At 33.8% G+C, this 16,241-nt stretch overlaps 1 protein-coding gene across 5 annotated transcripts in view; it reads left to right on the forward strand.

The window, feature by feature from the left end:
* Nucleotides 1-742: 742 nt before the first annotated feature.
* LOC145690279 (uncharacterized) overlaps nt 743-16,241 on the forward strand; it is a 363,538-nt gene continuing 348,039 nt past the window's right edge. For 3 of the 5 annotated variants that reach the window (XM_081765029.1, XM_081765032.1, XM_081765030.1), the window contains exon 1: nt 746-2,546. In XM_081765029.1, the coding sequence (XP_081621155.1) occupies nt 2,339-2,546 (208 nt within the window). In that variant the 5' untranslated portion in view covers nt 746-2,338. Of the gene's footprint in view, nt 2,547-16,241 lie in introns of all 5 variants that reach the window. The other 2 variants (XM_081765031.1, XM_081765034.1) reach the window with 2 other exon arrangements.

Raw genomic sequence — 16,241 nt, forward strand, 5'->3', positions numbered from 1 at the left:
TGATTACAGATACTATACAAACTGTGCATTTTCTTTTTAACATTGTGATCTTTGAACAGGGAATTGTTAGGGAACAGGAACAAGAAAAAAAACTATGCGTTTGTCTTTTCTTTACAAATTGAAGGACAAATAGTGCATATATATTATTATATTTTTATAAATAGATTTACGTTCTTTAGTTCCTTGTAAGTAAGTATAAGAACCGTTTCGAGAAGTTCTTGTGGGGAAATCCCACTGAATGTAGAATGCTACGTGCGTACTATTAGCCAAGTCACCGCATAGTAAATAGTGCAAGTACCTTACTTATAGTTACACCGTCATTGATATGACGTCACTTTTCCTGTATAGTAATATATCGTTCGATACAGTGGATTGGAAAAGAAAACCTGACGATATGAAGCAATAAAGCAAGTATGAATGAAAAGTATACTCGTTGTGCGTTTTGTAACCAAAATATTTTCAAATGAAGAGGTGCCCATTTCTTGGTATACTGGAGGACCCCACCTTGCTTGCTGCTTGCTAATGGTATAACTAGTTGGTAGGTAGCCACCTTTTTCAGAAACCGCCGATCGGCTTTAGCTCCAGAAAAGAGAAGGAAAGAAAAAAAAAGTTTATGAGGGAATTGTTAGCGGGGGAGGGGAGGGTGGTATAGTAGTAGCGGGGCAGCGGTGCATGGAATGCGTGCCTCAACAAAGAGCGGGGAGTGAGACGTGCGGGAGGGGAGGGCCGTGCTAGTGCGGTGAAGATCGGGGCTTTAGTTGCCGTCAGGCCTTAGCAGGAGAGTGGTCGAGAGTGTTTGCTCGCAGGAAAAGAGAAGACAGACAGGAGAGCAGTAAAAGAAAAAAAGTACGAAAGGCAAAGAAGAAAAAAGGAGCCGGGGAACTTAGATGCATGTGTGTGTTTTGTTATTGTGCTGTATGTATGTGTACATTGGGACACCCCACCACGTGGACGAACTAGTACCCAGTGCGTGTGTATGGATGTTTATTGTTATAAATATATACATTAAGCGCGTGTGTGCGAGACAGTGCAAATCGAAAAGAAATAATAGAATAAGTGACAAAGTGAATATTAATTTCTAATAAGCATTAGAATAGAAGAGACTTACTCTGCAAATTATATTACGCACTAGACACAAAAAAAATCTAAGTTCCTCCCCCGCCGCACAAACGAAAAAAAAATTGAATTTTGGAAGAGGTGAATTTTGATCGTCTCTTCTTGTGTTTCTGTTTGTGGATGTGTTTGTGAATATATGGAGGTACCGGTACATGCGCGGGGCGTGGTAAGTTATCCTGCGTCGCTGCGGTGACAACGGCGCTGCTCATGACCATACTATGAGAGACGAGGACGCCGCGCACTGCTCCAATTGGTTCATCCCGAACCCCCCGCACCGCCCGCTACCATATTCGCCACGGGTCCCGTATTGAGGCATCAAACCACCACCACTACTATTAACCACCTGGCAAAAAGAAACTTAAATCATTTTCCGTGGGGCCCTTTTCTCTTGCTCCCCCCTTCGAATAATAATTTATTCGGATCATCACCGAACGTATATGCAGGAGATTCCGAAGAAATCGCACAAGGCACGGGAGCTGGGAACACCCACGTCGCTAAAGATATCAACAATCGGGAGGAGGATATGTACTGTTGTTACTGATGTGTACGAGATATCACTTCCGGTGATGGTGAAGTGACGAGAAATCTGAAGGGAAACCGAGTGAACAGGTGCTGAAGTTTCGTTACAATAAGGATTAAAAATAAAGAGTGAAATTTTTATAATATTTGAAAATTTGATAATACCGTGACATTACTCATAATACTAGTGTGGTGTTCAGTGCCATCAACATATCTCTTTTGAGTGTTTCCAAAGCGTTTTTTGTTTTTGTTTTGAATATACTAAATCAGGAGACCATGTGTGTGTATTACTATTGTGTTCGATGTTGGTGTCCTGGAGCTGCCCTTTTGCGATCGCGGCGTTGAGAACTTTTTGGATCTTTTTGTGGCTTTTTTTACCTTGTTGAACTTTGACCCGCTGGATAGGACAAGGACAACGACGACGCCTTGTGACGGAGGTGACGGCGTTCGGGGGTCATCGGGATGTTGGGCGCCTGGGCCACCCACACCGCGGGCACTGGCGAACTCAAGTGATATTACAACCAGTTCTTGGAGACTTGATAGCGAAGAAGAGTCCCCCACGCCAGCAGGACGTCGGTCTGCGGGCTCAAACCCGGGCCCTCAAACACAGCAGCAGCAAACTACCACGGCTAGGCCCCGTTGGTGTGGGTCGGTGGCTAGCTGGGTCCCCCCGTGGTGGGCAGACCCCTCCCCGACCCCCTCCATGCTTCTCCATAACGACGAGCCGTTGGACTTTTCTGTGAACGCCATGAGGAAACTAGATAAGTTCAAAGAAGAACGACATCAGAATGGAAGTGGACTGCCACCCCTACAACCCATCCGCAACACCCCCGCTGACCATTGCTCGAGTCCCTCCACTTCAAGTTCCGAAGACGAAGCGCCGTTAGATTCCCCAATAGGACCCCGAAACGGTAAGTGTTAAAGTTATGTATATATTTTCCATGCCGAAACTAGGCAGTCGAGGATGTACTGAAGTCTTCAGAGTGACCGAAAAACCGCCCATCAAATTTGCATATCATTCCATAATCTTCCTCTGATCTGAACGCCACCTTCCTTGCTATGCAAAGTAACATAAACAGGTCCACGATTTATTAGAGTAATATATATATATATATATATATATATATATATATATATATATATATATATATATATATATATATATATATATATATATATATATATATATATATCTAATTTGAATACCCGATATGGATATAAAATATATATGCAGGATTTATTACATAACATGGAATTTTAGCAAACCCCTTACACCCAAAATGTTCTTTGCTTCCACGAAACTTGTCCATAATATTACAATCAAAGAACTTGAATTTCCTTTGTTACATTTTTATATAAGACAATGCATTGCTATCGTAGTGGAAATCATTGAATCCTGCCAAACATAATTTGAATTAAACCTGAAATCATTTTTTGAATGAAAATTGCCTATTGACTTTTTTTTTTTTTTTTTAATGAAAATTGCAAAACATGAATGTTGTACGGTCAGTGTTTTGAGTAAAATGCGCTGAAAAGAGGAGGAGGTAATTTTATTTTATTTGTGAAGTAATTATTGGATACGATTGAGTACAGAAAAATGCGAATAATACGGTACTGTTTAGTGTTGTTTTTGAAATAATTTATATACAAATATTTTTTTTTTAAAAAAAAAAGAAGTGCCGTAAATTTCTTTTTAAAGATCGAAATAGAACTTGAAAAACAACTACTTTAACATCTCAACATGTCAAAATAACATAAAGTACGGGAGAAAATTTAAAAAAACGACCAAAACACCCATTAAAATTAATGTTGATTTTGGCCGTTTATTTATGTCCCGTACTTTACTACAAAATTTCATTTTTTTTTTCTTCCTGGTAGCAGAAATATGATTATAACTTTTATTTGCCTCAGAAATAAAAATATAAAGGCAATATATTTATTACTATTCTGATTGACTATTCTTACTGTCTTATAATATTTTCGTCAAACATTGTTTACGCTATTTAAATGTGCAGAATATTAAGTTACAATTGCCTAAATTTATTATATATATATATATATATATATATATATATATATATATATATATATATATATATATATATATATATATATATATATATATATAAAGGGATGTTTTAGATTATATTATAATGCAGTAATATAGTATGATGGAGACCATTTTAACTTGGGTCTAACAATTATTTTCATTTTTTGAAGTGCAGCAGATTTTATTTATTACAGGGTATTAATGAATAAGACAATAGATCTCTTGAAATTTGTACTAATTTTTTTTTTAAAAAAAAAGAAGTCAAAATTCCAGTAACCTGACGTACTAACAAATTTGTAAGCTTTTGTTATGCAAGATAAAATTTTCATCGAACTTCTAACAACGTATGAATATAATGTGAATATTTCGTCATTACGTTGAAAGAAACATTTGCAAGTAGTAATTTAAATTAAATGTCCATGTCAACTTCGGTAATGTGGCCTTTTCTTGCGTATATTACTGCGATTTAAAAAAATAAATCTACATCGCGCAATTTTAATCTCAAAACTTATGATGGTTAACGACCTCGTTCGATATTGAACTCGGGACTGTATTTCCAAAGGCAACTACATATATAGAATGAAAATCAAGAAGTCTCAAATGCTTTATAGAATTTACATTCAGTTCCTTTTGCGCTAACGAAAAACATTATTAAAAAAAAAATCATATTTGAATTTGTCCTAATCCGAAAATCAGAAACTTCCTCCAAATGAACACAGGAATTACGTCTATCAATAATCGCATTGCCGTTATCATATAGACGAGATAGCAATGTATAGTTAAAAACGATTCACTTTAGAATATTAATATATAGTATAATATAATCTAACAGGCAGAAAGACGTTTTAATAATCCATCTTTTACAATATAGCGTAGCTACCTTACATGCATTTATTCAACCAATATACAAATCGGTTACTTTACTGCAACAATAAATAATAATTTTATTTAAAAAAAATAAATATTTTATGAATTGCTAATAAATTTGAGAGAGAGAGGTGGATGAGTGTCGTAACATTGCATTGCACCGGGAAAGTAGCACTATAGAGCGCTAATACTTTGACATATTACTAATATAAATTTCGAAAAATTTCCTTTTATTGTCAAACTTCTGTTTCAAGAAATTGTTCACTCAAACACTTATTAATACCATTTTTTTTTATTATTTGTAAAATTAATCGCATTAATGGATTGTTTTCTTGCATAACGTGCTTCTGCAGCACAAAGGTTATGAAGAACAAAGATTAATGCGGATAATATTAGAAACATTTTGCTTCCACACTGTTTCATAAGTACTTTGAATATAGTATTTGTATGTACTAAAATTATCACTGTTTGCAAACTTACTGTTGTTCTTTGCTGAAAAACACATCTTTAAATGGAAAATTTTGATGTAAATTTTAGAACCCGATACTGAGAACGAACTTATATCAATATCATTTAATTTGATGATATTCTCATTTATTTATTTATATTTATTTAAAAAATAAATTGCACAAAAAATATTTATTTGATGAAAAGTATTTTGTCGGAAGAAGCATAAATTTTATTAGAAAAAATAATTATCCCCGAATTTTTAAAATTTTATTTATTTATTTTTACTTTTTTTTCTTTCAAGATTTTGCAGAAATCAAAGAAAATGAATAATGTTAATAAAAATGTCTTTCTTTTTTCTCTTTTTGATAATAAGTACAAAGTATTACTTTGTAAACTAGTCTTTGTTCTTGTGTAGCTCCTCGTCTTAAACCTACGACGTCATGACGTACTGGAAGACGTATTCTCTCACAGAAAACGTATTGGTCAAACACAAAATTATTTCACGAAATAGTATTTTCTAAGTACTAAACAATTACCTAGATAAAATTTTAGTACTATTACTTATATTTGCGCAATATTCTTGGGGAGAAAATGTTTTTTTAAAAAAAATGAGATAGGACAGGACAGATGATCAGCCTTAGTTAAAGTTGATTCTGATGTACTTCTCATTGTTTAAAAAACGTTTGTTTCTTCCATCGCATCATAATTGATTGACAAAAATATATTATCCATCATATTTGTGCTTTAGAACTTGTGGTTACTTAGCTTAAAATTATTTAAATAAGTATTTAGAAAATAAATGCGTTGATTACATTTAACAATTTGCTGAATTTTCCCTCAGAATTTACCATATTTAGAAACAAAAACATATTTAAAATAAATAAATAAAAATAAAAACACTTTGCAAACAGTATTTGTGCATAATTATGATAAACAACTCAAAAGTAAAACCTAATTACATTTTTGAGTTTTAAAATTCACTTATGGACACTTATGAAATGAAAAATAAACGTTGTTGCAATGGAGCAAAATATATTAAAGTGTTTTAGTGAAATCCCTGGTTCGATTCCCGGTGGGAGAGTATCGGATTCACTATAGTTGTTCAGACCCACACTTTAAGCTGTGGATCTTGTCTAATTCGCCGAGGACAGAGGATGTAGACACAAATCAATTAATTACGAAAAGTTTTGCAAAATACACTTCAATTTGTACCTATATATATATATTTATTATTATTATAACTGGTAACCAAATCGGAAAAAGACCATTAGGAAGACCTATGCGTAGATCGGAGGACAATATTAAGATGATCTTGCAGAATTAAGAGTACAAAGTAGGAACTGAATCCTGTTGGCGAAGGACAGAAATCAATGGAGAGCCTTTGTGAACGCGGCATTAAACCTCCGGGTTCCATAGGTCATAGAGTTAGTTTGTTTGTTTGCTATTATTATTGTTATTACAATTTAATAAGACTTGCTTCTTATACTTAACTAGGTTAAGATCGGAGTCGTTTCTGGACAGTTTTAATAAGCGAACTAATTGAAGGTTCAATTTTTATTCCGAGTTCAGAATATTTGCAATGTGAATTGCTTCAAAGTGTTATGTAAGGTTTTTCAATTCGTTTTAGCTTGAGTATACAATAATAATAATAATAATAATAATAATAATAATAATAATAATAATAATAATAATAATAATAATAATAATAATAATAATAATAATACATCCGCAACCGGTGACGAGATCCTGTAATCGAGTTCTCTTAGTGGCAAAATAGTGTGGTGAGGAACATCACTACTGTAAGGATTGATTTGGCATATTGATCTCACCTGTCAGCTACATCAGATTCAAGCCCCGACCGGGGTTCGAAACTCATGTTAATAGTAGGTCCTGTTCTTTATAACCTCGGTGCTGCATAAAGATGCAAAATCCAAAATATCTAACTCAGTACTAATCATTCATCGGTATTCTTAGCAAGTAACGAAACTCGTCCATGGTTGGCAGTGCAAAAATTAACTAGTAAAGTTCCCTATAGTAGTGAGGAGATAAACAAAAGATTTAAGATTATTTATTGTTCTGACGTATTAAGAGAAATGCTTACTGCGGGATGCTAGTTCAGGATTTAGAAAGGAAGAAAGAAAGAAAACATAATGCGAGCTAGGAAATCAAGAAGGTACAAGTGAAGTTTTTGTCTGTGTATATCTTTATATATATACGTATATATATAGAGTCTTGTCCCCGTCACGAGAATTGAATAATTTGAATGCAGTGAAACCTCTCTAAAGCGGACAGCCGTGGGGAATAAAAAAATGTCCGCTATAAAGAGGTGTCCGCCTTAGGGAGGTTTCAATATTTTCTTACGTAAATGAGTAAACAAGGTAATTTGCAATTCGAAACATATATATTTTGCATGAATCATATATTTATGAATGTTACCAAAATGTTACTGTACCCGCATTATTCTCCGCCATCCAATACCCTCTGTTCGAGGGATAACATGGAAATAAGATGATATAGTTCTCTACACTTTACATTTATCACTTTACTACGTTTTCAGTATGCCGCTTTTATTTGCGGTTAATTACAGTCCAGTAGTGTCTTTTTTGGGACAATATGCGTGCCCGAGGGCAAAAAATACCAAACTTGTCTTTTGCTTGGTTAGAGACTCCAGCGGGACAGTAGAATAACATGTCATTCCAAACGGCGGACAATTATCAATCACTTTTGTGTCTAAAACACCTTGGGTGGGAGTGGGATGCAAGCAAAAGACATGAGAGTGTTGTTAAACAGAGGCGTTTCGTCTGAATTGCAAGCAGACAGTTGAGAAGGCAAAGTGCTGTCATAATGCTTCCTTGGTGACACATGTATGAATTACTAAAAATGTATTTTTACTGAACTTTTCAACTTGTTTCTAGAGAAAGTGTCCGTAATACGGAGGTAAATTATACCTATAGAAGACAGAAAAGACTGTCCGTGTCCGTACTAGAGAGTGTCCGCTTTAGAGAGGTTTGCCAATATGTTTTTTCCTATTACAGTATTTGGGGATTACAAAATATGTCCGTTATGGGAGGTGTCCGCTTTACAGAGGTGTCCGTTAGTAGAGGTTTCACTGTACATGTATATATATGAATTTTGAATCTATACAGGGTGGCCCAAATTAGGTATACTGTCCCGTACTGATTGGTCATGACATTTTATATCATTTACTTATTGTTATCCATACAAGTATTGATTTAGTTTCTTCCTTATTTGTATTTATTTTCACTTATACCTTAAGCTCGAAGCAAACCAAAGCAAATAAATTCATTATATTAATAAATTAAAGTATTATACTTGATCGATACTGGTCTGTATACCTACTTTTGGACCACCCTGTATATTTGAATATATATATATATATATATATATATATATATATATATATATATATATATATATATATATATATATATATATATATATATATATATATATATATATATATTAGATAGTGAAATATACAAACAAAATTTATCCCTAACAATATTGGTAAAAGAAGGAATAGTGATGGAATTTTGTTGTAGATTGTTACGTATGTTTTTTGTAAAATGGTTATTTTACCGATAGCTACAGCACCGATACAGAATTTGGTCAAGTGGGGGGAAGGGCACGATACAGGTGTATGTGTCACTTTATCCATCGTAAACTAAGATCTGTAAATTTGGAGTTTAACCCCTTTCTCCATGATTTTTTTTCTTTTAGCGAAAAAAAAAAAAAATAATAATCAGTATTGGAAATCCTCATATGGGAACTTGAAAAATGAATTTAAAACTTGAATTTTAGATTTTTCACTTAATTCCGACGACAAATAACTAAGTGCCATATATGACACATTTACAACTCACAAAGAACATGCCAGATGACACCAAAATCTCTCATTCATACACGTCAATATCTCACACAGCAGACAAAACAGTCATTTGATGCCTTTGATAAATCACAAAAAAGCTAAAGTGAAAAAAGAGTATGTGCCATATATGATACGGCATGCGGTAAGGATTTAGGGGGCTGCCATTCAGTGGCGCCGTTTCTGCATAAGTTTTTTTTTGGGGGGGGAGGGAGAGGACTTTGAGGAATGAGTTTCGTTGTCTGATATCCAAACAAGCAACCAGAGATTGTGGGTGGCCCAAGCATGTTTTTTTTTTTGGAAGGGGACATCAGCCCCCAGCATTAACCCCAATGCTTCCATTAGCTTGTGTAGTCCTCTGCAGATTCGAATTTACGCTAGATAAAACAGCTTATGGCACTTATCATACTTTCCAATGGACAAAATGTCACAATAGCGTATTTATGCCCTCTTGACCAAATCCAGATTCTACTTCTGTAGGTAGTGTAATATATAGCTATATGTAAAATATAACGATACCAGTGATGACCAAATTGCGGCCCGCGAATATATTTCATCCGGCGCGTGAATAAAAGTGAAAGAACTGTTCCTTTTCGTAACCCAGATCGTAACAGGAAGAGTATAGTGGATGGGAGATCATGGTAGATAGATATTTCATAGAGTTACTTTGAAATGTTTTGTAGCTCAGGCCCTAATTAGCATAAACACATCAAACAAGAAGCTTGACACGCAGAATAGAACAGCAATTTTGAAAATATATGACTCAAAACGCAAATCTTGGAGTGAATCGCTGTCTAATGAGCGCAAAGAAAATGGATCCCAAGTATCGCTTTTATTTTGTCTTAGCTCGCACTGAATTGTTAATTGGCCACCAATGAAAGAATAGAAATAACTCATCATCACCCAGGTCATACTATTATAAGTAGAAACGTAAAATTTGAACAGAAAATTCATTTTGTCAGAAAACCAAAGGATACAAACGATTTTTGAAAATTCATATCGTAAGAGAGGAAGGGGTGTTCAAATTTAATACCAAAGGCAATGTATCACACGAATACCTGAAGTTAAAAAGGTGAAATTCGGCATATAACTTTCCTATTAAAAATAACACATGTTTTGGCATTTTCAAAAATTCCACTTCTAAATGAAGAAAGGAAGCAATTTTTTACAATACCAAATTTCCACTGTATTCATTGAGAAAATGTCAAAATGTGAGAATTCGCACAAAATGTGTGAAATTCGGTACATAAACTGCTTATTAAAAATAGAGGAACGTGTTCTTCAGCGGTTACGAAAATTCCGCTTCTAGAAGAGGAAAGGGGAGCACGATACCTATAATTAATACCTGTATTAAAATTTCCGATTCTTTATTCAGAAAATGCCGAATGTGAGGACTTGAGTTGGACATGTGAAATTTTGATATATAAGTTGTTCATTAAACAAAGAAAGATTAAAAAAAAAAAGCTCACATGTGTTGCAGCGTTTCCGAAAATTCCTCTTCTAGATGGGGGAAAAGGCAGTGGCGGATCTAGAAGATAAAATCTAGGGGGGGGGGCGGCAGCCAGAACCCAGACTATGATAGGTATATCATGAGTTTACTATAAACTTTCAAACATGTATAAATAATTAACTATATTTGTCATTCAAAAACGGGAGAAGGCCCCTCTTGGTTCCAGGCTAGATCCGCCACTGGGTAAAGGGGGTTAATTTCTGTAATATTCGAATTTCTGGTTTTATCGTACATTCATTAAATCTTATTCTAATCATATGAAGAACAGACACTTTTAGTTACCTATGAACATGTGACATCAGATTTAACTAGTCGAAGCTGTACAATAACTTTGCGGGCCGATTTATACGAGCCGGATAGTTGAAAAACTTTATTTACTGATAGATAAAACAGGACAATAGTGTATAACTAATTTTATATGTATTTCGGTCATACATAAACGGAAGTAAATGTGTTCATAACCTCTTTTTTAAGAAAAGAAGACTGTTGTTGAGATAGCATGTATGCTAAAAGTTTAAAATTACACCCGTACAATTTTTCACTGCGCTACAACCCTTATAGCATATGTATATGTGCAAATTTCAACCACTTCTTGTATCGCCCACCCGCTGGGAAGTATTCATATATTCAAAGCATAAAGAAAAACCCTTTACCATCAGTTCCTGTCCTGGAAAAAAAAAAGAGCTTTACCGTTATGTGGTAGTACTTATATTATAAGGATCGGACAAAGCTAAAACGGGGAATCCTGTTTTGCTTTTGCAGAAAAGAGTTTTTCTTCCCCTCATGAAATTCATTTTGCCTCCCTAGTTTTGCAAATGCCCATTAGCCTACATGCATGTCCAAAGAACATGCTAACACAATTTGGTTCCTTGTATTCAAAAAGAGAATACCTCTATCACAATTAATCTTACAAAGAAATCAAGCAGCATAATATGAATTGAAAATTTCGGAACATTCAAAGACCATCAAGTATATATTTGTGAAATTAAGCATTATTTTACCATTTAACAAACAAAGAAGAAAGTCTAAAGATAAGACATAGTATATATAAATCAATAAATCTAATCTAAGTGAATAAAATGATACGGTGCATAAAGTGAGTACAAATTCTCATGCGCAATTTTCGAGCAAATCGATAGAAACTATATTATTTTTGTAAACCCAAAACTTAACAATACTTTATGATAACCACATCATATTAATATAAAAACTCATAACGCAGTAGAGTGTCATCAAGCTTTTGAAAATGAAACGCATATTAACGCCCCACGATTATTGCAGGGCATGATCCACTTATGATCATCCCCTGTAAACAGTTTTCAATGTTGCCAGTCTGATTTTAAAGTTGTAAAGAAAGAATAATATCGTCATATTTTATGTCCCCTGTGAGGGACGGCGGGACCGACATGGTTATGCCGTTTAGGCTAAAAGAGACGGATGATTAAGGTAAATAAATGATGATGAGAGAATTGGTGGAATGAGAAAGTAAAAGGAACCCCATGGACACGATGTTGTCCACCACAAATGTAGTTAGCCGGGGATCGAACCAGTGACCCAACGCACCAGAGGTAAGCGCTCTACCACTGAGCCACCGTGCCAGATGCGAAAGATGATTTTCGCATTTCATTGAATTATTTTAATATGTCGCTACCTACAAAAAACTTGGGAAAGATACATCTCTCGGATATGGAATATTCATCTTTCGCATTTGATTGAGTTACTTTAATATGTCGATACCTACAAAAAAAACTTGGGAAAGATATCTCTCGGATATGGAATATTCATCTCTTGAATTTGGTTGAATTGGGTTGAATATCGTGGCTACCTACAAAATACTTGGGAAAGATGTATCTCTTGGATATGGAATATTCATCTCTTGAATTTGATTGAATTATCTTGAATATTGTCGCTGCCTACAAAATACTTCGGAAAGATATATCTATTGGATATTAAATATTCATTTCTTGAATTTGATTGAATTATCTTGAATATTGTCGCTGCCTACAAAATACTTCGGAAAGATATATCTATTGGATATGAAATATTCATTTCTTGAATTTGATTGAATTATCTTGAATATTGTCGCTACCTACAAAATAGTACTTTCAAAGATGTATCTCTTGGATGTGGAATATTCATCTCTTGAATTTGATTGAATTATCTTGAATTTTTTGCTCTACAAAATACATTAGAAAGATAGCGGGTATACGTGCTACCTCTATCGATTATTATTAGCGTTCCTCTACACTCGCCGTAGTTCAAAAGCTAAAGTGAGCAATATTGAAATTCAGTATACATTTGCGTAACTTGATATTTTTTTTTAAAGAAAACAAAAGAAATACTCGGCACATGATAAACCAGATGTAAATTACGAACGTAAACGAATAGAATGCGGATATGTATAGTATGGCAGTTCAGCCTTCGTCTCTGAAGATCAAGTTATAAAATGTAGTATAAAGCTGTCTAATGCATTCTCTGTTAAGGTATATGCTAGTAATTGCATTATGATTGTGTTACTCTGAACACCGGATTTTTTTTTTTTTTTAATCCAAGGAAGCCCCCAGATCCGAATGTGGTAGTCTTTACTTAGCTATCAGAGCCAGTGGCTGCGATATACGATTCGAAATATATAAAGGTATGAGGGAAACGTCGCTACAATAAAAGGATACATATAGTTTTAGTTGCAAACCATGTAGTAGAAAACGCACCTGGGAAAGCAGAGAAGATGGGAGAACACAGTGGCGGTTATTGAGGAGAGTCACATCGATTGGTTCAAACTAATAAAAGAATGCTTGCTTATTATTCTAATCCTTGCATAATTTCCTCACAAGTCGCCACCGGAAAGAATGATAGATCTTACGAAAGAGAATAATAATTATAATCCTGCTTCTTGGACTAGTTTAGGAAAATACAGAATCCACTGTTACGCTTTTGTTTCTGTGGTGAAGTTAATATATATATATATATATAATGTTGAGCTTTAATTTTCAACAGATGGCAGCATATACCGTATGTTTGCAATGCATTTCTAATTAAGAGCCATATTTATTCACAATAAATGAGCCAAATTCGAAAGATGAAACTTTGACCCCCCCCCCCCAAAAAAAAATAATCAATATAATCAGATAATAATCTGTATACTTGGTTATCTTGTTTCATTGAAAGTACTTCAATTTAAAGCTCAACATGTTTCCAATAATTAAACTCTCCACAATATATGAAACACAATAATTTTTAAAAAATGCATGGATTATCTTCTGAATATTGATTTAATTTGTCTTTAGGCAAAGTAGGTTTCCATCTTTCGAATTTAAATCTGAGGTATTATCCTCATTATTGATTCAGTTGTCTTTTGACAACGTTTCAGCTACTATCTCGTGGATTTGAATACCGGGTTACCCTCTGATTGACTTTTTTTTTTTTTTTTTTTTTTGGTCTTTGGGCATTGTTTCAACACCCCTCTTTCGAATTTAAATGACAGATTATTCTTATTATTGATTCAATTTGTCTTTGTTCAACGTTTCAACTACTCTCTCCTGAATTTGAATGTCGGATTATCCTTATGATAGATTTTGCTTTTTGTCTTTGGGCAAAGTTTCGACGTTAACCTTTTGAATTTAAATTACGGATTATCCCCATGACTGATTCAATTTGTCTTTGGTCATTGATTCAACTACTATCTCGTGAATTTGAATGTCGGATTATCCTCATGAATTTTTCTTTGTCTTTTGACATTTTCAACATCCATATTTTAAATTTAAATGGCTGATTATCCTCATAATTTATTTATTTGTTGTCTTTGGACAAAGTTTTAGCATAGATCATGTTTTGAATTTAAATGATGGATTATCCTCATTATTAACTCAACTTGTCCGTGGAGAGAGTTTCAACATCCAATTTTTAAATTTGAATGCCGGATTATCTTCACGATTGGTTCAGTTTGTTTTTGGTCAACGTTTCAACTATCATCTTGTGAATTTAAATCGAATTGCATATCGTTTTTTTTTTATTTCTTTGGGGAAAGATTCAATGTTCATCTTTTAAATTTAAATTACGGATTATCCTCATGATTGTTTGAATTTGTCTTTGGTCACCGTTTTGCATACACTTTCGTAAATTTTAATGAAAATTATCCTCATGATCATTCTTTTTGATCATTCTTTTAATGAAAATTATCCTCATGATCAAAGTTTCAACATCCATCTTTTGAATTTACATGGATTATCTCCACGGGCCACATTTCAACATCCAATTTTTGAATTTGAATGTTGAATTATCTTCACGATTGTTTCAGTTTATCTTTGGTCAACGTTTCAGTTACCAGCTAACCTCGTGAATTTGAATGCTGGACTACTTTAATGATTGTTTGTCTTTTGTCTCTTTTGTCTTTGGACAAAGTTTCAACATCCATTTTTTAAAATTTAAATGACAGATTATTCTCATTGATTCAGTTTGTCTTTAGGTAAAGTTTCAACATCCAATTTTTGAATTTAAATGAAGAATTATCTATGAATTCTATGTTTGTCTATGAATTCTCTCTCCCAAATAAATCTATGTAAAATTTCCATTCACCATCCAAAATATAGTAAACTATAAAATAACGTAAATTTTACTACTGAAAAGACGGTGTAATCGTTTGCGGAAAACAAAATGGGGAAAATATAATGAATCTAGTCATCTTCAATCTTTACTGGGGATTGGATCCACTCTGCTCATTTAGCAATCCTAATAGCAATCTTCTGTTAGCTATACATCACTAGCTACAGACCTATTTTCCTTGAAGAAGGTTGGAAGAAAGTCCTTTTAAATATAAGTGTGCCAAATACTAGGAATTGTAGTTTTAACTGAGCTAAGAAAAATCCCGGTAGTAGATACGATGTCAGGCGTTCTGATTTTCCAAAATTTGAATATATTGAATACCGTATAAAAATTTTTGATTTTACCCTCTAACTAGTTTTTTTTTCTTTTTTTTTAATCAAATGAATAAGTCAGTAGAGCCTCCCATGAAACTTTTAAACTAATGGAAATATGTCCCGTTCTTCATTTTATACGCACACGCGTTAAGGAAAAACCGTGTTTAAAACGGAGAAAGAATTTAACCAAATTTATTTACAATTCATAAAGAAATACTATAACTTGGACATAATTATATAACAAATGTAAGGGATAATAATATATATCAAATGTAAGGGACCACTAGCGTTACAGTCTTTCGTGCGCCTGAGCTTGCTCCAACGCCATCTGTTAGCGACCGGCGAAACTACTGTACGTTCAGCTTTGCGAAAAACACGCGATTCAGCGCGGTGCGGCGCCCTGGCCTCTTAACAGGCGTACCAAGAGCTTTCTGTACCTAGTGGTCGTCCCTTCTTTATTCACATGACTCCCCAGTTTGCCTCACGATATTGACTGGACGCTAAAAACCGGTCGGGAATCGAACTCGGAGCCATGCGGATGAGAGTCCAAATCTCTAACCACTAGACTACGGATCCTTCAATAATAATAATAATAATAATAATAATAATAATAATAATAATAATAATAATAATAATAGTAATAGTAATATGGAAGAACTAGAAAAAACGAGAATGATTTAATTTGAAAATGTAATGTAAAATAAAATAGAATTTACAAATAACCATTGGTGAAAATATAGTGTTGTATAAATACGCTCATCAAAATAGTAATAAGTAATAAATAATAAAAGCTTTAACTACTATTTAGAGCAAAATACAAAATGAATTTATTAAACGTCAATTTGAAGCATAAGGAAGTACAATTAATGACGGTAAACTTGATTAGCTATAATAAAGATTGCTGAAAAGAAATCAATATAGGACATTTTT

This window comes from Thermobia domestica, chromosome 7 (assembly GCF_964235325.1).
Source record: "Thermobia domestica chromosome 7, izTheDome1.hap1.1, whole genome shotgun sequence".
Taxonomy (NCBI): Eukaryota; Metazoa; Arthropoda; class Insecta; order Zygentoma; family Lepismatidae; genus Thermobia; species Thermobia domestica.